The following is a 24,325-nucleotide window of genomic DNA, read 5'->3' as shown; positions in this document are numbered from 1 at the left end:
CCAGCCCTGAAGGCCTGGGAAGAGGTGGTGGTCCGGGAGAACCAAGTCTCGTGCAGCACTCCAGGGAGTCTGAGAGTTCCCCGCCGCTTCAGCCAACTTCCACAGACTACCTCCCAACGTGATGACATCCGGGTAATTAATCCTGACCCCCATGATGTGCCACACTTGACCGACAGCAGTATCGACTGCTGAGAGGGCAGCCCCTCCCCAACCCCCCTGGAGCTGAGACTGTGTGTTTAACTGTAAACCCGGCGCCGCGCTGGCGCCGCAGGCAGCCACTATTGCCGCATTGTTTACAGGCTGCTGGGCCGGGTGAGATACATTGTTGCGCTCTCAGCCACTCCACAGGGTTTAACCATTTAGGAACTGACAGCCCAGCAAACTCTCGGCGCTGGCAGAGAGACTGCACAGGCGCCGCTGGTGACATGAGCTGCAGGTGCCCAAAATGCGTGACAATGCATTTCAGTGCGGTGATGCGGAACACCACACTGAAATGCGTGAACGTCGCACCTGATGCGTGATACTTGACAGAACTGTTTTTCCAACTCCGAAGGCTGTGTGCCAAAATCCCATCTATTGAATTTCTTTCACGATCTTCCAGCCCATGAATGTATCACGAGTTTCCAGAAGCCTGGAGTTCCTGTGTTTTTTGGCCTTTAAAAAGCGCCCTTGGTATATTAAGCAATGTTGGTTTGTACTGGTGGTTTTACATGGGGGCATCCGCTTCCATTTTAAGGATCCGGTACTTTTTATCTCTAGATTATTAGTGCAGTATTATATATCTCGAAGATTATCAATTGCTCGACTCGGGCAACCAGTTACATTAGTCAAAGTCCGATTTTCTTTGTTTGATTTTTTTTGACACGGGTCGATTGAGTGGTTTGGCCTGAATCCCTGGATGTTGAGCCCACGCCGATATTCATACCTGGTTAAAAAGCCTGCAGCTCTGGCTGCCAGACCACATCTCCCATAGAGAGGCAGAGGGACAGAAAAAGGACGAGGAAGGGTTAAGAATTTGAAAGACTCAGATGGGAAGTGTGGTGTGTAGGAGACAGAGGCATGACGTGGAGTAAATATTAGGCAGTCTTGGTGTTCATCATCCACTTGATGACCGTGCATCGGGCTCTTAAGAACAGCCTCGGGCCATATATATATTTTTTTCCACAAGTGAAGCACTGGTTCTAGGTCTGTCAGCTACCCTGGGTGTTCCCTAGAAAATAAATAGTCCTAATTTTTCCAAACGCCACATGTGACATCTGTAGGCCGCTTTGTTATATCAGGAGACAGACGCACACACACATACACCCCAGGATGCCCTATCTACAAAGTTAATATGAACGGAGGTTTTCTAGGGGGAGCAGTGGAGGAAAGGGGGACGCTTGTTTTGGTTCTTTTAGGACCCTTGCTGTATGCAGCCAAAGGGGAGGTGATCTGTGTGCTCCTGTTTATACCAGTACCTTATTTCTTAACGTCCAGCGTAAAGGTTCACTCCTTCTTACTTGTTGCTTGTGTTTTTTCGAATAATCATATGGTTTAAGTCGTTAGGCTTTGCTGGGCATGGATCTCATCTCTGGTAATTCCTAACTAGTCTGTAAATCCGTGATCTAACGTTAGGGATGAGTTTTAGGTCTGTTTGTGCAGATGAGGTCCAACTAATGTTAAGATTAATGGTTAAAGCTTTCCAACAGCTGTTCTTTTAAACTTCCACTGTGTCACAACCACTAAATAACACACTGTTCCACCCTTGTGTTCAGTCCAAAGGTTGCAGATCAATATGATGTATTACAAGGGAAGCACAGCGGAATTCCTTAGATTGCCATTTGGAATGTACATGTTTCCTGTAATTCACATACTTTTTTTCATCATGTTCTTGTACAAATGTATGCCTGCCTTTGCTGTTGTATCTGGGATGCGCTGATTATGCAAGTTATGAGTGATCTGGCGTAGCCTGCCAGCTTCCAATTTTCTGACATCCTTTTTCAGTCAAACATTAATGTAGCAACGGGAGCCAACAAGAAATTGAGTGAAGGAAAAGCCATCATCCACCTGCAGAGCTCAGCAAACCATCACCTTTGACAATTTACTAATCCAGGCGGTCTAGTTAAACTAAGAATAGAAAGTACACCAGAAAAATGTAATCTGCCGAAGAACACTAATTTACACCCCGAGAGTCTTCAGGATAAAGATATAGAAATGCCTTTGGGTGGCCTGGGAGAAAACATTTGAGATATACCACATCTTATAACCCAATGCAATTATTCTGTGATTGAAAGCTAAACGCTAAGCAGAAATGGGCATCATTATGTTACATCGGTAAATTAATTTCTGGGACATTGTAGATTACCGTGCATTACAACTTTAGAGAATTCAGTGGATTAACAGGCATTGTATTTTTCCATGAAAACTGGCAGTCAGCATCAGAGAACTACTGGGTTACAAATAGGGATGAAGAACAGGAGGACTTCTTCGGAGGGTTGTGGACGGATTGATAAATTGAATAACCTGAAGTAAATTCCATTTCTCACCAAGTGTTATAATTCACATACATTTTACTCTTCAATAAGTGTTTGAATGACAGCTCTGTATGCCCGCTGCTGAGTTGTCAATTACATTGCAATAAGACTGGAAGGTGAGCTGCAGGTCTGGAAGTTCCTGGCCTATAAAACAACCCTCAGATTTTGGGACAAACTGTGGTCCTCGAACGTACAGAAGTTAACATTTCTCTGTGCTTCTGAAATTGGAAGGAGTGAGTTAAGGTGGGTGGTGCAGGTCAGAAATAGATTAGGGTCCCAGCAATGGTCTCTAAACATAGAGAAATTTAAGTTGGCTGAGGCATCCCTCCTGTCAAAAGGCGAACTAAATATGGCTTGTAGAAGGGAGTCAAGATTGGCAGACATGGAGTATGTAGGTATCAAACCCTCAGCAAATTATATGCTGGAATCATGGGGAGGGTATTCCCGTACATATCAGTCCTCCCCGATGCCCTCTTATGCTCATTATCGTTAACATTTCAGGTAGCTTTGAAAGTCTGGTACTTATGGGCTTCGAAATGTAATGCTTTTCTGGATTAGAGAATGACTGCACATGTGGGTTGAGGTTCTAGAATTTTAATGTTAATTTTTTTATTGATTGTCATCATTTTTATAAGAATTGTCATCATTTTTATATGATACGTTGCCAGATTTTAAAACTGCTTTTTATAAAATATGGTATAAGACACGCGATAATGCACTTGCACTTTTGTTAAATATGGAATTTTAGATGCAAGCAGACAAGTCTTTGTCTGCCCTGCCAGGAGCGAGACGGAATGCCCAGCTGTCGGCTTTAATCTGCTCATTCAGCTTGTTGCTAAGGAAATCTCGGACATCATTCATGGATGTTTATTAAATTGGTGCATGAAGGTTCTGCGCACCATTGAACCTTGGACCCTTGGTGAATTGGACCATTGGGCTCATTGTCTCAAGACTTACCTGTGTAGCCTGGCTTGGCACCAGGCTTAGGTTGCCATCCCACGTCCTGAAGAAGACCCGCAGCTGAGGCTTCACTCTCCCTCATTTTATCAGTCGAAACGTCGACGCTCTCCACCTGTCAAGACCTGTACCTACCTCCATCCCGTCATTCCATTGAAGGTGCATTAATTGCACATTTGTATATTTACAGATTACATGTAAATGAACATTTCACATTGGACAGGTCTACTTTGTCTGGTTTTGATTACCAGTAACTCTTAATTCATCTAAACTGTTTTTATTATATATTCTTGTGACTCACCCCTTCTCACTACCCTCCACCATCACTTCCCTATTCCTTTCCTTGCTCGCAACCTCGATATATTGTAAAGTAAATATTCTGCTGATAATTGAATTAAATACTGTTGTTGAAAGTATTTCAAATTGGCTGGCACTTTGAATATATATTTTTTGTGTGGGTCTTCTACACATGTATTCATGAATGACTATTGAGTATATGTATGTAGAAACGTTTTTGAATATTAATTATTAGTGTTGTAGTACTTCACGCAACACAGATTGTACATATTCAAATTCAATTCATATGAAATTGGTCACGGACCACCCTACCTCTTTAAGGCAGGTCCCTGGGCCATACTTTCAGGCTCCAGGGTCTCTTGAACACCCTTAGCTGCCATAGACCGAGTGGTCACACATGCCCACTCAGGCAGACCCAACATCTCTAAATGAGCCTTCTTCCCCACCTTAACCCCAGGGGAGCTTTCCAGATCATTGCCTAACAGACAATCAACAGGCATGGCTGGCCTCACAGCTACTTGAAGAGTACCAGACCCCCCCCCCCCCTCACTCAAAGGGAACTCGAGCCACCTTGCAATGGCTCTCTGTGTTGTTAGCGGCAACAACTGGGAAGAATGCATTGGAGACTACCTGCTCTTCAGATACCAAGTGACACTTGACAGCTGTCACACTGGCTCCGGTGTCTCTCAGAGCCTCCACTCTATGGCCATTGATGGTCACCCACTGCCTGGATTTTTTAGTGTTATCAGACAGCTGAGTTTTTGGGACCATCTCAAAGTCTCCTAATGAGACAAGGGACATTTCTGCGGAACCCCACCCACCTTGGGCACCCAGGGCTACACTGGCCATCTGACTGAGTGGTGCACAGGGTGGCACATACTGACCCTTTTGGGAACACTGGAGATCATACCAATGGTGTCCCACCTGCTTTCATTGAAAGAAGGTAACAGGCCCCCTTCGAACAGGTTTACCTGTCGGGGTCCTGACTTCTTCTCAGGGGGAGGCTGGGAACCCTTCCCTTGGTTCCCTTGGGAATTACTTTGGGGCCCTTTCCGGAACTCCCTCTGTTTACCCTTGTCCCCCTCACTCTTCTGCTGGAGACCCTGCCCATCTTTGGCGCAGTCTCCCACAAGACCCTTGTGTACCCTGGTACTGACCCAGAGGTCCGCCTCTTCAGCAAGCTTCCTAGGGTTAGTCAACTTGCTATCAATAAGGTGCTGGTGTAGCTCTGGAAAACAATTAGCAGACAAGTTATCCCAAGCAATTAAATCATAGAGCGCTTGAAAATTATCCACATTGCTACCCCTCACCCAACCATCCATAGCTCTGAAAAAGAAAGACACTTATCCTACCCAAGTGGTTCCCTCCAACTTCTTACAATTCCTGAACCTCTGTCTATAGAGTTCTGGAGTTAAACCATACCTTGTCATTAGTGCTTCTTTCATGTGGGCATAAGACATCCTATGATCACTGGGCAAGTCTAACAAAGTATCCCTACCTTCAGTTAAAAAGCAGCCCCACAAACCCGCTCCCCAATCCTTCTCAGGGACCCGGTGGGCCAACATTGCTATCTCATAGGCTGCAAACCACTACCCAATATCTTCACTTTTGTGAAAATCTTTGGCATCCTTGGGAATATGTACCCTGCCTTCTGAAGGCACAGATGGTGCGCTGCCACCAGAGGGATTGATTTCTAAGCCCTTGGCATTGATTTCTAACTCTCTCAACATCCTCTCATGTTCCATTCTCTCTCTTTCCAAAGACAACCTCTTATTCTCTGTTTTCCTCTGACTCTCCATCTTAAGCTTAGCCAACTCCAGCTTGAGTGCCCTATTTCTCTCCCGGTCTTCCAGCTCTCTGTTGGACAGGTCTTTGGAGGAGATACTGCTGCCAGGTGGAGGGAGTCCCCTTCCCCTGGCTGAAAACACTGGCCTCTCAATGGGCCCATCTGCATCCCCAACTGGCTCCACCACAAGATCAGGGGCATTTCTTGCTCCTACCCAGGCCCTCAGCGCCTTCTGGGAGTCATCCTTTATAGAATTGCCTGGTGTAGCAACTTTCAATTTCCTGAGCAGATGTTTGAGCTGTTTCACAGTGTAGGTTTCCAACCTCTCGTCCTCAAATTCAAGATCCATAGATGCAACAGATGCTGGTTTACTCATGGTAGTAAAAATTCAAGGAAAAAGATTCTAAAAAAAGTATGTGGTCGCGTTTGGTCTGCACTCACTAGTAGTGTACACCAATCGCTGTATATGACACACTAATGCAAAGTCCAAATCCCTCCGCTGCCACCAATGTTAGATCTGGGGGTCTCTAGTTGGCAATGGTATACACCTTTGTCCAATTAGGCACCCTCACTTCTAAGTCAGGATAAGGGGATTACACTCCTTAATAACCCCTGCTCACCCCCTTGGTAGCTTGTCACGAGCAGACAGGCTTATCTCAGAGGCAGTGTGTTAAGCATTTGTGAATATACACAGTAATACAGTGAAAACACTACATATGGACACAAGACCGGTTTTATAAAAATAAGTATTCTTTATATAGGCTTAACACAAGACCACAAATGACAAAAATCCACAATATTACACTTAAGATTCTTTTAAAGATGATCAAAGTTATTTAGTTCAAGTTGTTGATAAATGCGACACAGTTCCCAACAAAGTACCAGGATGCGTAACGCAAAGTAAACAAAAGGCTTGCAAAAGGGGAGATGCGTTGTGGGGGAGATGATGCGTCGTGCCTCAATGCTTGCGCAGAGTAGGGGATGCATCGTAATCCTTACCGGTGCGGAGGTGATGCGTAGATTCTCAGCCTGCTGGCCCGTTGCTGTGTGCAAGATGGCGCCTTGATGCGATGATCCGCTTGCGATGCGAGAAGATGGCGCCCTTGATGCGCCAATGCGATGATGATGCATAGACACCGTGGGAGCCTTGCGACAACTCTGTACTTTGGAGCTGCGACAGGCCCTGCGACACGCTTCTCCGGTGATGCGATGACGACTCTCTCGATGGAGTCACGCTTCTCCGGTTATGCGACAGCAGGCAGCTTTGATGAACACACGCTTCCAGGAAGATGCGGCGAGGGCTCGCTTCTCCTGCGATGCAACGATTTCAGCTGCGGCGGCGACATGCTTCCTCTCGATGCGTCGCGCTTCCAGCTCCGAGACACGCAAATGTCTGGAGTTGAGAATTCCCAGCAAGGAAATTCAGAGGGGAGCTGGAGATGAAGTCTTTTGTCCCTTAGACCAGCAGGAGGCTAGCACAGTTCAAGCCCTTGGAGAATATTCTGTAAATGATGAAAGTCCTTAAAAAGTTCCTTCTCCTTTCCTTGGCAATGAAGCAGCCACTGCAGGCCAAACCAGCAAACAGCACACTGGCAGAGGGGCAGTCAAACTCCTGCAGCTTACTTGGTTCTTCTCCTTGGAAAAAGGATTCTTGTTCCAGAAGTGATCTAATTTCTTGGGATCAGGGTCCCAATATTTATACCCCAAAATCCATTGTTCTCTGAAGGCAGAGAGGCCTCTGCAGAGTCGCCTCTGCATAGTCCAAACCAGTTCCTGAGCACTCTGTTTACAAGACTCTCTTCTTCCTTTCACTGTGCAGGGCAGAGACATCAGCCGCCCCACAGGAGGTGGAGCCAGCACAGGGGAGGGAAGAGACAGCTCTGGAGCACTTTGTTGACAAGATTCCTTCTCTCCTTTCACAGTGCAGGGCAGAGACATCAGACAAGCCACAGGAGGTGGAGCCAGCATTGTAGTGGGAAGGCCCAGCCCTATTCAGGTCCCAGGTGCATTTCCTCCCTCCCATCTAGATGCAGATCTCTCCATTCATCACTGGGCTGCCACAGCCTGTCTCCAGGAATACCCCAGCCCTGTCACTCACAAACCCAGAAAAGGAATACACAACCTAGCAGAAGCAGGCCTGGACAGTTAGGCAAGAAAATACCTACTTTCTAAAAGTGGTATTCTCAAACACAGAATATTAAAACCAACTTCACTCAAAGATGTTTTTTATCATTCTGAGTTCAGGCATATTAAATTCGAATTTCCATCATGTTCCCTGAGTCAGTTAGGATTATAAGAATGTAATATTCTAACTGCCCATTCTGGCCTATGGAGAACAGGTAGCCTTCAATAGTGAAAAGCGAAAATGGCTGTAATTCACTATTAGAATATGCTACACACATCAGAGTATGTCCTACCTTATACTTACAATGCACCCTGCCCTTGGGCCTACCATAGGGGTGTCTAACATGAAGCAAAGGGAAGGTTTAGGGACTGGCAAGTGGGTGCACTTGCCTAGTCGTCATGGCAGCACTAGACTGCACACAGGCTTTGCAATGGCAGGCCTGAGACACACATTACAAGCTGCTTCTGTGGGTGGCACAACCAGTGCTGCAAGCCCACCAGCAGCATTTGATTTACAAGCCCTGGGTACACATGGTGCACTGTACTAGGGGCTGACAGGTAAATCAAATAACCCAATCATGGAGTCACTAATTAGTACATCAATTTAACATAGGGAGCACTTGCACTGTGGCACTGAATAGCAGTGGCACAATGTCCAAAGCATATAACCAGCAAAAACATATCAAAACAGAGGAGGCAATCCGTCAAAATGGAAGGGAGACTTACGCCAATGATGCCAGGTCTAACAATACTTATGACCTCCCTTTAGAGATCCAACATGTTGCTAGATGGCTTTCCACTGCCATAGGGGTGGCTAAATTGGTGATTCTACATCTTTGGAAAGCAAGTCTAATACCCTCTTTTCAGATCTAGTTGGATAACATGTACAATATGGCAAGTTTTGTACACCTAATTTATAATCTAAATGACAAATTATAGATATTTCTAGAGGTTTGGGGTTCTTCCCTTAAAGATTGATGTGCCAAACTCACCCATACATCCCAGGCGCCTACGGTGAATCATATACTACTTCACGTTCCATGTAGATCCCTATGTTCTCTTCCCAATTCCCTTCCCCTTGAGTTCCCCAGTTTTCGACCCTTTATATCGTCGACCCACATTATTGGAAGTTTGACATAGGGGGACGTCAAGTTTTACTTCCTTTTGTAAGGGTGTTTTATCATGCTTCGCCACCTCGCTCCCCTCCTCAGTCCTTGATGGTTATGTTTTGTTCTTCTGTACCCCTTGTTTGTATTATTACTCATTAACTGCTTTAATGGCGATATTCTCAACCTGTGTGGCAGTTGGTTTGTGTATCTTTATTGTGCCACTCTTGTTACTTACTTTAATAAGAAAACTACAATAAAGAATTGAAATACAATATTCTTTATAGCAAGTGATGAAATACTGGCTCTAAAACTCCTGTCTCTTGTTAAGGATCATCATGAGCATAGAACACGGTCGCACATGCTAGTTAAGGCATGCATTATTGTGATTTCTGAATGCATAGAAAAATGTAAAGACCATGGGCTCTAACACCCACTGCTCTTCCTAATGCTGATACTGACATATTGCCTACTCTGCTCAGACATTGCTTGAGCTTTGTGGTGCCCAAACTGAGCCATCCCAATCAGTCTCGATAACCACAAGCAAGATCCGTAGACTAAATGGAGTGATAACTGGCTGGTAATGCAACTTGAGGCAGCCTGGTGGTGGCCAAACTTGGTTATTAAAAAGCCTTCTACTCCGCATCATTGGCCTATGTATTGCAGGTTCTAGGTCACTTTGGTTTTGGACTTGGCTTCATATGATGGATCAGACATCTGTATGCTAACTAAGGCCAGAGCAGTGGTGTGTTAAAAAAATATTTTACAGCACTGCAAGATGCATGGCTCCCCTGTAGCTTGTTCTTACCACTAATACTTCTTTCGATGTGATACAGATCGATGGTTGCTAGTAGGATTTTGCATATGTGACCCAGTCACAAATCTCTTTATATTTTGACAATGTGTGACTAGCGCCATATTATTTAGGGCTCTGAGTGTCATTATTCACTTTGAGGTACTTGCTGGACTGATAATTAACTGAAACATTTTTGAATTATTTTTGCCTGGGGCTTCCTGATCCATTGGTGATTGCTGTAAATTAGGTTCGAGGTGCACCCGATTCGATCAGGTGTCTTGTGATTCTCGTGCAAAGGGATGGGGCAACAGAACTGGCACATTTTCCTCCACTTCATTGATGCTTCAGGGACAGGTAAATAGGTGGGTCAGCTGGCTGTATTTTTGTGCATTTTATTTAGTTTAGCATTGTCTTGCTTATTTCCAAAATTGAAATCATCATTTGCTTTGCTTGTGTGCGGAGGTAGGAATCCTTGAATTGCCAATTGCATGCCAATGCTTCACTGGAACATTGTTTCGATAAAAATCCTGAACCTTAACCTATACTCCAGTTTCCTGACTGCTCACCATCAGCATGTTCCTTATGAATTTGATGAGTGCTTTGAGCTGCTGCATAGGTAATGGAGAGAACAGTTCAGTGTGGGCGATTGCGTTCTCGGCTCTAACTCTGTAGCTGCTAGCCCTATCAAATATTTGGCTAGATTCCTGGTATAATGCACTTTTAGAGTGCAAACGATTGCCACATATCACCCGAGTCTTAAATCCACTTGTAGCCTGATTCTACCACTCCTTGATTTTCTACCTTTAACAGCACAAAGTGATGCAGTGAAGTGTTTTGGTTGGGCACATAACTTTATAAACCAATTGGGTAACGTATTTGACAACTCGACCCTTTGACCCATAGTTGATTTTGAATCCATTGTGAGCTGTTCAGTGGGCATTGTTACTGAATATACTAGGCTAAAAGCTAGTCTGAAGACCTGCTGAGATGTGAGATCCTTTGAATTTCTGGTTGGATCCCCTTCTCCACTTTATGTTGATGAACACATATGAATGGTACTTAGTGACTTGTATTTGTAGTTCTCTTCATGATCTAGAAGCATGTGTTCCTGTTGGGGTTCAAAGGAGGAGTACCATCTGTGAATTCCATTGCTTCCATCAATATTAGTTTCAAAGTGATGCTTTATAAACTCTCAAAAGGAGTTTCCTTACTCCAGCTTTTATCGGCAGGTTTCAACATAGATGTACCTCATGCTGTGCTACAAGTAATACATTCAATGCTGTTTTTTGCATGTGACATGGTCCTCCCCTTCTTTCGACTTGTTCTAGTTCGTTGAGATGGAGAAATATTGGAAATTACTGGAGTACAGATTGAAAGGGTTTCACGATTTGCTGTATTGGATCTTCTACTGCCTGTGAAACCAGTTGCACATTTGCGCGTTGTGGTTTTGGCCCTGTTACTAGCAAGCGATGCATTGTGCTTCTGTGGATGCGCAGGAGAAAGCAAAGTTACTTTTCTAAGTTTAGGATTTAGTACTTTGTAGAGGAAGAGAAGACATTATTTGATCTGATTAGAGCATGGTGGTGGTTTCTCTGCTGTGATTATTCAGAGGACCTGTTAGCTGATTGAGGTCAAGGGTTAAGGCGAGGGTTAACCACTGGGTAAATAATTGGTCTTTGTTTAGTGTGTCCTAACTTGTTTCCATTGGTTTACCAAAGGTATGTTTCTGGGGAAGATGTGGCTACCACACTTTAACATTTGCATTAATAACCTGGGTTTTGTTTATTATGGACTATCTCTTTTTAGTTCAATGAAAAAGTTAAAAAAATTTACTTAGTCCTTCATCGTTGATTAAATTCAAGTATTTATGAATGGGTCTGTGAATGTAACTCATTTACCTTTTTATCGGTATATCATTTTAAAAGCTTCTATGTAAACAACACTGCTGCCCCAAAACTTTGTTTTTATGGTTCCCTGGCAAGATATGTAAAATATTGTAACTAACTTTAATCTGTATATATGCATCATAAAATCTTTTTTTTTTTTTCAACAGGAATTCAAAGAAAGAATTAAATGATATAAGATTTGAATTTACCCCAGGGAGAGGTAAGCTTGACAAAAGAACATACCTAATTAAGTGTTTCTTCTTAATCGTTAGTTATTATACATTTCTGCCTTGTGAAATCTGATCATCCAAGCCTTTCACTCTGTGCTAGATCTGGTTCTAAAACTAAAGGATCACGTAGTACAAATTTCACGAAAATAATCTACATTTAGAGTATATGTCTGACTTTCATAGGAATCAAATTACCAAGGCTCAAAGGAGCACTTGAAGAAATCTATAACAGTTGTAGACCTACTGGACTACTCGACATTGCAAACTTTCCTTATGGTAATTGTCTACTAGAAACTCACATGCTCCTGTTGGAAACCTGCATGAGAATATTATTTGCTTTGAATTCTGCCTTTACACTCATTTTTCCTGCACAGTTTTTTTCCTGAGGACAAATTCCTACCCCCAACATGGGATTATTTTCCTTTTCCACTCTTAACATTAGCTTAGTCCTAACTCCTGCCTTAAACAGCAGAACATTTACACATGTTGCTATGATGGCAAACTGCTTGCTAGAGGTACTTGCAAACCCTCAAACGTAAGTGTTTCACCTATTCCTGCTGATCCACCAAACCTTAAATTATGATTTTGGAAAATGTGGCACAAGTTTCACCATCGTAGGTGAACTTTAGAAATCTTAAATTACACGAATTCTGATTCTGTGAATCGGGATGTGCAATTGATTTACTTCACTTGATTGCACAAATAAATTAAGTTTGGTCAGGTGGAAAGAACAGTTTTTAAAATATGGAAACCCAGTGGGTGTTCCTCACTGCTCACTATCTATCTGCAGGGGTAATAAAAAAAGGTTTAGTGGACCAAATTAATGAATTTATAAATGTATCGTACTTATAAGAACTGTAGACTACATGTGCTTAGATTGTAAATTTATCGTATTTATAAGAACTGTATACTACATGTGCTTGGATTGTATTTTAAATGTATTTATACAGCGCTTACTACCCCTGGTGAGGCGTTGAACCGCTTTTCGTCAAGTAACATGGTACTCCGTAACCCAATAGGATTAGTGGTGGCTCAGTATAGATAAATAGGAGTATAGTATCAGTATAGGGAGGCATGGGTTAATTTGAGCAGAGGACATGCGAGTATGTTAGTTGGATCCAGTGGTTAATTTGTGAAAATATATAAGTTCTGGGGCTCTCGTAAGGAGGCAGCTTCTACCATCCAACTTCTCCTGTTAGCGCTGCCTAACACAGAACCAACTACTAGCCATGAAACCCTGCAAGTTCGGGGAGGATGTGGCCTAATGGCTAGGCCAACTTTGGAGCTGGGAAACCAGGTTCCAGGATCAGCGTTGGCTCAACATCCTGTGATTCTGGGCGATTCACTTAATCTCCCCGTGTCTACCAAAAATGAATGTGTCCTTAAATAGCGCTCAAGCGCCAGTGTTGATCATTAAGTGCTGAGGCTGAGCTCCGAAAACCCCAGGCTCAAATTAAGCACCGGTTGGATTGAATAGAGCAATCGAGTAACAGTAACCGACCAGTGGATGAGGAGGGCTGGCAGAAATCCTCTAAGAATATTACACTTTTAGAACCCTCATCCTCCCTCCCCCCCCCCCCACTACCTCTTCAATGCCCTGTCTCGAAACCAAGCACAAGACCTCACTCCTTTACAATCACCTTCCTTGTACCCTTGCTGCTCCTTCCTCTTCCAACTCCCACACCCTTCCTAATCACCAACTGTGAAATAATTACTTTTAGTTTTTCTCCTCCTACCCCTGCTAACCCCTTCCACGCCCGACTTGTCGGACCTATGGGAGCTACTTTTTTTTTTCCTCCTCTTTCCTTCACCCATGATTTCACTCTTCCTACAACACCCCTCCTTCCCTTACTGCTCTTCCCTACCCCCACTTATTTTACTTCTAACCCCTAGGAGCCTTGCTCTACTTCTTCTTCTTCGTCATCTTCTTCCTCTTCTTCTACTTCAACTATCTTCTTCCTCTTCTTCTACTTCATCTTCTTCCTCTTCTTGCCTGGCACTTCGGACGTATCTGCCTCATCCTTGTCCTCTAGTTCCAACTCTCCATTGAGGTGCGAAGGTTCTTCAAGCAGCGATTGCTGCTGTTTTATTGCTGCCATGTGCAAGTCATGGCAGATCACATGTCGCTATCTGTAGTCCCAGTTACTATACTTGACACAATTGTGTGAAACTGATACAAAAAAAACCTCTCAACCTCTCAATTTCTCAGTTTCTGTATTTGCAAAAGTAGGAAACACTTGAAAACATGTTAACAGAAGTGTTTAACGTGTCTATCAAGTGCTTGTTCCAAAGATATTTACAAAATCTCATGATTTGGGAGGAATTTTATACAGTATTTATCATGGGTTCAATATTAACTATGTTTTCACTTCTGTAACTTGAGGTACTTGCCCGAAGGTGAAGCTGTCTGATGACATATGAAGTCTTCGCAGCTTCATTTATTTTTAATAGTTAGCCGTATATTCGCTTTATGTGCCTGCTTTCTTAACCTGTCACATCGGGGAGCACGCAGGAGATAGCTTTCAGTTGATCTTGAAGCTGAACATCGTGAGGTATTGGCTTCATAAGTTGAATAAACCACTGGAGCAGTGGGAAGACCGACTGTCCATCACGCTCCCTGCACACTTAGAACACCAAGCACAAATATGCAGGGCCTTGAAAATGTTCATGACTCACTGGAATAACTCGAACAAAGTGCTGAACTAAATGTACTATTTTGCTCTTCTTTTCAGAAGAACAAGGATTTACACATAGCCTGCTGTTACCCAACGCCTTTCACTTTTTGCTATGCTCTGGAGATTTCAGTAGAAATGTGCAAGTATTAATGGAAATCAATATCTGCTTTCTTTTCAGATTCATAGAAATTAACAGCAGACATGTGCCTACGCGCATTTCGCCTGCCCATTTTTCCTCTTTTAGCTGAGGCTGTTTTGTCCCCTGTTCTGGAACTGTTTTACGTTTTTTATGGATTTGGCGTGTAATGTACATTTTGAAGTGGTGCCTCTGACTGACGCTTTTAAAAAGTGTAGCTGCTGGCTGACCCAAAATGTGGATTTTATATTTTGTTCTCTAACAACGAATGAGAGACAAATTCCAAACGGGGGTTCACACCCAGTACCATCCTAATTTTAAGATTGGCTTTGCCTTTTTAATCCGTCTCTGTTCGTCTGTCCTGCTCCCAACTAGATGGTTTACAGCTCACAGGAAGGGATCAGGCAAGAGACAAGTTTCAGAAACTTTGTTCGAGGCATATGAGCTGCTGATTCTACACTTTGCATTAGATCGCCACCTTGTGCTGGGCTCGGATGATTGCATGTTGTTGTCGTCTTGGAAGAAGTCTTTTGTAGTCACGAGATAGGTGACTCCTCCCTTGGACGATAGTGCGCATGGGCATCGGCTCCATCCTTAGATTGTTTTTTTTTCGCCACTGGGTTCGGATGAAACTTTTCCGCTCCGGTTCGAAATCTACTTTTCAAGTACTTTGGCGCGTAAAAACGTATTCAAACTTCACCAAACTACTTTCGATATCGATAAACGTCGACGCGGGCTATTGGACATATCCACGCCGTGAGGCCTACACCTCATGGAAAGGACGCCATTCAAAAGATGCCCCGAGTGTGGAGCGAAGTTTCCACACAGTGACCATCACGAGGTCTGTAACCTGTGCTTATCGCCAGAACACGACAACAGACAGCTATACAGCCTGTGCATCCTTTCGATCCAAGAAGACGATTCGAGATCGGAGGGCCCGTAGACACAACATGCAGAGATCGGCTCTGGAACCGGTGGATATTTTCGAAGAAGAAGTTCGCTCGTCCCCGAAGAAGATTCAGACAATCTCCAAATCGTATCCAGGGCAGACGACTCCGATGACTCCATACCATCGGGTCAGCACGTGAGTACTACTGCCCCTGCCCCATACCCAGCACCCAAATCGAAGGCAAAGGTTAACACTCCGCCTCCGGGGCCCAGTCGCGACCAAAAAAACACTTCGAAAGCCCCACCATCGAGCCCGGCTCCGAAGAAAATACTCAAGCCTTCCGGTAGCTTCTTACCGAGCAAGCCGCACGTGCCGATCCCACCAGCTCCCTCGACACCGAAACCGAAAGAAGTCCCGGCTCCGAAACAGTCTACTTCTAAAGACAAAACTATGAAGCCAGCATCTGACGCCTTGAGGCCGACGAGACCAGCTTCTACTCCGAAGCCAATATCTTCGGTACCAAAACCTACAAGGCATGATTTCGATGCGCTCAAGCCCACGAAACAGCCTACGACCCCGAAAACAATACCTTTGGTGCCGAAATCTACGCCAAAGGACACAGTAACAACTCCTACGGTTAAAGACAAGCAGCAACCACGCCCGGAACCGAAAAAATCGGCGCCGGCAAAGGTTCAGCAAGGAGAAGACCTTTTCCAATCTGATCCTCTACAAAAGAAGATCTACATTGACCCAAAGACAGGTCTTGTATCCACTACACCACACAGGAAGAGGAAGTCAGACACCGCACCTACACCTGCAGTGCCTGTCAAGAAGAAGGACTCTGCCACATCTCCTATGCACCCTTCTTCTCCTATACTTCCTTCTCCTTCATATCCTGTTCCTCTTAACATTTCACCTCAAAATTCTCCTGAAAACTCTCCTCCTCATTCTTCACCACATACATCTCCAAATGATGAGTATAGCATAGGGGGAGGGGTAGACCCAGATGAGCCTTTTCCCTACCCTATTGATGATCCAGATTGGGAGTACCCAAACCCACAAGATGTGCCAGATATTCCTGACCCACATTCATATCCATCAAAACCTTCTCCCCCAGAAGACAATATTGGTTGTGGCCACTTACTGAATAGGGCTGCATCTATCATGGGGTCACCCTGCATTCAGATGAGGCAGAGGAAGACTTTTTATTAGATACGTTTGAACAATCACAAAAGTCTGTTCAAATTCTGCCTATGATTAAAGTGGTCATCAAATATGCTCCAGAAGTATTTAAAGATCCTGTACGTGCTAGGATTCTAAACACTAGAATTGAGAAAAAGTACAGGCCTGCTCCTGGGGATCCTGTCTACATTAAAGGACAGCTACCCTTAGATTCCCTAGTCTTGTCAAATGCTAGAAAAAGAGCAAACTCACAGACATCAGGTGAAGCACCACCCCCTGATCAAGAATCTAAGGTGATAGATACTTCAGGTAAAAGGATAGCTGCACAAGCTAGCAATACATGGCGTATAGCTAACACACAAGCCCTCCTTGCAAGATATTACAGGGCTCACTATGATCAGTTAGAGACACTAGTACATCTACCTGACCAATATAAGGCGCAGGCAAACGACCTTATACAAGAAGGCAAGTTAATTTCAAATGCCTCAATCAAGTGCACACTTGATGTAGCAGACACTGCATCTAGAGCTGTAGACACTAGTGTCCTACTTAGACGTCCTGCGTAGCTACGCATTTCAGGATTTAAGCAAGAAGTGCAAACTACCATCTTAAATCAGCCATTCAACCAACATCAATTCTTTGGACCAGAGGTAGACACAGCACTTGAGAAAATGAAGAAAGACACCGATACAGCCAAATCTATGGGAGCTTTGCAATCCACACAAGCTAGAGGCTCCTTTCGTCGCTCCTTCTATAGAGGAGGCTCCAAACAGACTGGAGCAGAGAATACAGCTTCCTTCAAAACCAATACACAGACATCCTCCAGTAAAGGATACTTTAGAGGAGGCTATAGAGGCAACAACAATAAAGGAAGAGGTCGAGGTAACAACAATAATCAAACCTCTTCCACCTCAAAACAGTGACTTCCCCCTGCTCCCCCAACAGCACTCCACACCTGTGGGTGGGCAGACTTACACAGTTCCTACCTGTCTGGAATTCCATCACAACAGACAGGTGGGTAAGACAAATTATCCAGTATGGCTACTGCCTCAAACTTACAGCTACCCCTCCACACATACCACCCAGGCAGCGTCCAATGTCTGCAAAACATCGTACACTGCTCAAACAAGATGTCCTAACACTTCTTCAAAAGGGTGCAATAGAAATAGTTCCTTTACAACATCAAGGAATAGGGGTTTACTCGCTGTATTTTCTAATACCCAAAAAGGATGGGACACTAAGACCAATTCTCAACCTCAGGCTCCTCAATCACTATATAAACTCAGATCATTTTCATATGATCACTTTACAACAAGGGCTCCCATTGCTGCAACAGGGCGACTTCCTTACAACACTAGATCTAAAGGACGCCTACTTCCACATTCCTATACATCCTTCTCACAGGAAGTATCTGAGGTTTGTACTGGAAGGACAGCATTATCAATTCAAAGTCCTTCCATTCGGGGTAACAACTGCACCAAGAGTGTTCACAAAGTGCCTAGCAGTAGTAGCAGCACATCTCAGAAGACAACAGATACATGTCTTCCCATATCTAGACGATTGGCTCATAAAAGCCAAGTCATTCAATCAGTGTGTCCAACACACATCTCAGCCAATTCAAACATTGCACGACTTGGGGTTCATAATCAACTACACTAAGTCGCACCTACAGCCCTCTCATGTACATCAATATTTAGGGGCTACAAGAAACACGTCTACAGCTCTAGCGTATCCCAGTCAGCAAGGATACAGAGCATTCAAGCCTTAGTCACAAAGTTTCCACATCAACACTCTCTCCCAGCCAGAGTGTTCATGAGCCTAATAGGCATGATGGCATCTTGCATCTTTATTGTACCATATGCAAGACTACAAATGCGTCCGTTACAGGAATGTCTAGCACAACAGTGGAATCAGGCTCAAGGACAACTAACAGACCTGGTGTTGGTGGACAGCCGCACACATCGCTCTCTGCAGTTGAGTGAACACCAAAAACTTGACAAAAGGGCGGCCGTTCCTCGAACCTGTTCCGCAAATAGTACTTACAGCAGACGCATCTCTCACAGGATGGGGAGCCCATCTCCTACATCATACAACTCAAGGGCAATGGACCATTCAACAAAGATCGTTCCATATCAACCACCTAGAGCTGCTAGCAATATTCTTAGCGCTCAAAACTTTCCAAGTACAAAACAAAGCTGTCTTAATCGGGACGGACAACATGACAGCCATGTACTATATACAAAAACAGGGTGGGACACACTCTCTACAGCTGTCCCAGCTTGCACAGAACATTTGGAGATGGGCCATTCCACAAAACATATATCTGTTAGCAGAACACCTTCCAGGAGTTTACAATCAGATAGCAGATCTGTTAAGTCGACAGACACAACAAATTCACGAATGGGAACTACATCCGCAAGTTCTTCTACCATTCTTTCACAAGTGGGGTCATCCAGACATAGATCTGTTCGCCACACGCGGAAAACGCAAAATGCCCAACCTTCGCCGCTAGGTTTCCACACCCGCTGTCCAAGGGCAGTGCGATATGGATGAACTGGTCAGGCAGATTTCCGCCACTACCACTAATACCACTAATAGTGCGCAAGCTACGACAACAGTCGCTCAAACTGATTTTAGTAGCTCCCACATGGGCACGCTTACCGTGGTATACAACACTGCTAGAACTATCCCTAGTTCCACACCAAAAACTACATCTGACACCATCCCTGCTAATGCAGAACCATGGAGACATCAGACATCCAGACCCAAACCAACTGAATCTGGAGAACTGGCTCCTGAGGTCTTAGAGTTTGGTTATCTTAACCTACCACCAGACTATGAATATCATTAAACAAGCCAGGAGACTTACTACTAGAGCTTGCTATGCTGCTAAATGGAAACGATTTGCCATTTACTGCAACAATAACCAAATTGATCCCCTAGATGCTTCCATCCAAAATATCATTTGCTACCTTCTACATTTACAAAGATGTAACTTGGCATATTCATCTATACGCCTACATCTGGCAGCAATTGCAGCATATTTACAAAATAGACAACATCTGTCTTTATTAAGAGTGCCTGCTATTAAAGCATTTATGGAAGGATTAAAAAGAAGCATTCCTCCCAGGTTACCACCCTCTCCAGTGTGGAACCTAAACATTGTTCTTACAAGGCTCATGGGGCCACCTTTTGAACCTCTACACAAATGTGAACTGCAATTCCTCACATGGAAAACCGCTTTTCTAGTAGCTATTACCTCTCTTAGGAGAGTTAGTGAGATTCAAGCTTTCACTATACAAGAACCATTTTTACAATTACACCGTAATAAAGTGGTTCTCAGAACAAATCCTAAATTCCTTCCAAAAGTCATTACACCATTTCATTAAAACCAATCTGTAGAGTTACCGGTGTTTTTCCAAAACCCAGACTCTGTAGCAGAAAGAGCTCTACACACCCTAGACGTTAAAAGAGCTCTTCTCTATTATATAGATAGGACCAAATATTTTCGCGAAACAAAGCAACTGTTTGTAGCTTTCTCTCCACCACATAAGGGCAACCCCATCTCTAAAGCTAGAATTGCAAGGTGGATTGTAAAATGTATACAAATATGCTATCAAAAAGTAAAACGTACATTGACAGTTCCTCCTAGAGCACACTCCACACGCAGATTAGGAGCCTCCATGGCTTCCTTAGGGAACATTCCCATAGAAGACATCTGCAAGGCAGCAACATGGTCTACAACACACACCTTCACTAAACACTACTGTGTTGATGTGCAAGCCAAGCAGCAAGCTGCAGTAGGCCAAGCTGTCCTAAAAACTCTTTCAAACTACTGCAATGGATACAGGTGACCACTGCTAGGGGAGACACTGCTGCACAATCGATGCAAAGTGTAGAATCTGCAGCTCATATGCCTTGAACGGAAAATGATACTTAGCAGTATGCATCTGTTCTTGGCATGTAGAGCTTCAGATTTCTACACGCCCTCCCGCCTCCTCGGGACCTCTATCTGTTCCATTTTCATGTTAATTAGATATACACATGGACATCTTTATTTCTATTAACATATTATTTCCCATCATGGTGAAAAACAATCGAAGGATGGAGCCGATGCCCATGCACACTATCGTCCAAGGGAGGATTCGCCTATCTCGTGACTACAAAAGACTTCTTCCAAGAGGACAACAACATGCAATCATCCGAGCCCAACACCAGGTGGCGATCTAATGCAAAGTGTAGAAATCTGCAGCTCTACATGCCAAGAACAGATGCATTCTGGTAAGTAGCATTTTCCTTTTGGACAAATGCTTGAGACCTGTCCTTTATCAACCCTGGGTACTTTATCATCACCTCTCCTCCCGAGTTTGGGTTCTGGACTAAAAAGAACATTTCAAAAGACCACATGAACAAGGCTGTGTTAGGGATGCATTGACTTTTCAAAAATGTATTCTTTCAATTTCACACAGATCTATTTAGCACTCAGCAGGTCGATATTTTCCGAAAATGTACCTTAGTTATCCTGAAAAATACCATATTGTTATTTTTATTAAATACTTAAATTGGCCACAGTAGAACTCTGATATGGTTAACAGAAGGAGCTCTTAATGCCACCATCAAAGGTGAAGAGAAAGGACGCGCTTCCCACTGCATTAAGCAGATAGTAGTTTGCTGCTTAAATTTCATCAAAAATAAGTGCCTAAGTATTTTTGCGTTTATTTTTAAGCTGAATGTACTTTGACATGCAGAATTATAAATAAAAAGCGGTATTTGCTGCTACAAGCCCATCAGAAATGAACGCTTAAGCATTCTTTTTTTTATTTGTTATTAAACTGAAGGTATACTTGTGTAATTACATGCAATCATTTTTTAATGGAGCATGGATATTCTTTCAGTGTGCTTTAGTTTTAATTTTCTATCATTGTTTACCATTGTGAAATGTACACACCGTTCTCACAGTGTCATTTGGTTATTTCTCGAATTAGTATATTCAGATCATTGTACTTCTTGTCATACAACATATATTCTTTTTAAAAATTAGTTTGCAGAATAAACTAAAATTTTCATTCACGTTGTGGGTGTTCAGTTTAAAAATGAGAAAAGGGAGGATTTTCAGATTCTGGTATCTTCAAGACTCCGTCCCTTTATTTGTAAGCCCTGTTATCGCATTATCTACATAGTTTAACTTGTGTCTCATGTTTTTCCAGATACCTCAGATGGCGTGTCCCAGGAGCTTGTCTCGGCTGGCCTTGTTGATGGCAGGGATCTTGTGATAGGTGATTGCAAGCCCTTGTTTTTGTCCTGTTCTGCATTATTTATGTTACGAGGAAATTACATTATTGTTTGTAATAAATGTTAAAATCCTTTGAATAACTTGTAGCCAGGGCATTTACTGAAACCAGTCCTAATATTCTATTTGGCATTTTTAACTTAGATGAATTTCAGCAGTACGAGTACGTACATATCTTCCCATTCCAGTGTATATAACTTTCTCCCGCAATAGCTTGCTTTGTTTTAGCTGGCTTCAGGCTGGGGTGGTCTGAAACAAAACATTATTGCTGAAATGCCTGAATGTTTTTAAATCACTGGTAAAAACTGGATGTCTCTTCCATGCCCCTGTTTAGGTTTCGCCTGGCCGTAGCACTGCGCAGCAGTGCTCGCGCAGGCGAAATCTTATGTTTACCAGTATGGTGCTTTGTCCCGCCCCTCTCTTCCATTGGCTAGCTCCATAAATGGAGGCTAGCCATTGGAAGAGAGATCTGTCCGTCATTGTCGGAGCAGATTCGTGGGCGTTCCGGCAATTTTTACTCATCCCGCCCCTTTTAGAACGTCATTGCGGCGGTGGGCGGTGGTTTATTTTTTTTTCTTAGAAGGTTTTTTTTGGTCATTTCTCCAGGCCAACCGCCGCCGGAAGAAGTCCAGGTGAGTGCTCCCCTCCCCTCCCGCTGTCCGTGTGCCCGTTCCTGCCCCCCCTGCTGTCCGTGTGCCCGTTCCCGCCCACCTCCCGCTGTCCGTGTCTCCGGCCCCACTTGTAAATGCTTGTTTCTGTTTTCTGTAGAGTCTCCTCTTCACGCACATTGTCACACAAGTGGACACACCACGCAACACTAGCGGTATCGTTATATTTGCAGTTCGTGATGCCCTTGGACAGAGCAGCTCGTCGGGCTGTATTGTGGCTGCTTTCAGCCGGAGGACCCACTGCGCCGTATGGGAGAGGGTAAGATATCTTCCCAAGCTCCACCAAGGGGTCAAGCAGCAGGCGAGCAGCGCAGGAAGAATTTTAAATAAACCGCTCCACTCCGCAGGCGCCAGGCCGGTGGCAGACCGGTTTGCCCAGCTCACAGTTCATGTGTGGTGGAGAACCGGGCGTTCGGGGATCACGACGCCCAGGACGGAGGGAATGCGCAGGTCCACAATCACGTCTCACCACGTTCCCCCTCTGGGGTACCCACCAGTAGAGGACCGCCACAGCGAGACGACCCGACTCTGGCGGACAAGGCGGGAGCAGAAAAGGGATGCCGGAAGGGCGCGGGCCGGGGCAACCCCCCCGGGCAGCAGTAACACCACGGCGGCAAAGCGGAGGGAGCAATCAAGATCGCAAAGCGTCGTGTGACAGGGTATCGATTCTTGGCGGCCGAAACGGAGCATGACCACACCGCCCCCGTGAACATCAAGGCAAAAGTTGAACTGATGATGAGCGAGCGTGGCGGCCTTGGAATAGCCTGGGGCTCAATTAACGGTAGGTTCCGGCCAGCTGTGAAACGAGCGGACTACGCAATGCACTCAGGGGGCAACTTCAGGCTGGGGACTGGGAAAATGGGAACCGTGGTTCAATTCCCGGTAAGAGCGCCCCGGCCATACAACAAAAAAAAAAAAAACCCGGACACGTCAAAGTTTAATAAAAGGGTATGGATGTATGCCTGCTATTGTTTACCGGGATCTGGTGTTATGGCCAAGGCGGGCGAACTCGGCAATCCAAACGGGTAAGAGTTATCGAATAGGGGTGATGTGCTCAGACTACAAACTGCACACACTGACGGGTATTACAAGGGGATATGTAGAGATGGTAGCTATAGGGGTTTTTAACCCCCCAAAGCACGAAACACTCGGCGCCCAGATTTGGCGAATTTGCGCAGGGAGAAAGTAACAGAAAACAAGGCAGCGTTACTAAAAGTATGCACAATAGCCTTAATGCTCACGCGGAAGCTGTAACAGGATGACCACGAGGATGGAAAGGGCACGCTAGTCATAACCCAGGGAGTAAGAGACAGTACGCACTGCCGGGTCGTTACCTCGCAGGTCAATTCACGACCGTCATATTGAACGTTCACATCTGGAAGAAAGCGGCCCAACTTTGAAATAGTTGTGGTAAAAGATGCATTCTGTGGATTAACTGTGTGAAAACATTATACAGATCTTATGAGCTGGCACTTTAGGATATTTTTATGGGGTGATCTGAAAGGACAGCTGTAACTGTGGCGCTAATGCACTGAAGTAACTTAAAATGTTTTGTATTTAGAGGTACTGCTACAATGCTAAATGCCAGCACTGACAGCATAAAGCAGCTGGTATTTTTTTAAATCCTCTTATAGATGCCTCCGTTTCACAAGTTGTAATTTTGCAGCACCTTTAAAGAGTTACACTTCAGCGGACATTTTATTTTGCTTCTGAGACCATGTTAATGGAAATATAAAAGTATGCCAAAAGAAGCCACAAGGCATAAAACTGCTGCAAAAAGAAGTCAATTT

The 24,325-nt window shown here is 44.3% G+C and overlaps 1 protein-coding gene across 1 annotated transcript in view; it reads left to right on the top strand.

The window, feature by feature from the left end:
- OXSR1 (oxidative stress responsive kinase 1) overlaps window positions 1-24,325 on the top strand; it is a 633,421-nt gene that overhangs the window by 522,302 nt on the left and 86,794 nt on the right. The window contains exons 15-16 of the mRNA XM_078665259.1: window positions 11,633-11,685; window positions 21,785-21,853. Of these exons, the coding sequence (XP_078521385.1) occupies window positions 11,633-11,685; window positions 21,785-21,853 (122 nt within the window). The remainder of the gene's footprint in view (window positions 1-11,632; window positions 11,686-21,784; window positions 21,854-24,325) is intronic.

The sequence above is a fragment of the Lissotriton helveticus genome, chromosome 10 (assembly GCF_964261635.1).
Source record: "Lissotriton helveticus chromosome 10, aLisHel1.1, whole genome shotgun sequence".
In the NCBI taxonomy this organism is placed as follows: domain Eukaryota; kingdom Metazoa; phylum Chordata; class Amphibia; order Caudata; family Salamandridae; genus Lissotriton; species Lissotriton helveticus.
The sequence above is the reverse complement of the archived record's forward strand: the minus strand, read 5'-3'. Positions and strand labels throughout refer to the sequence as shown.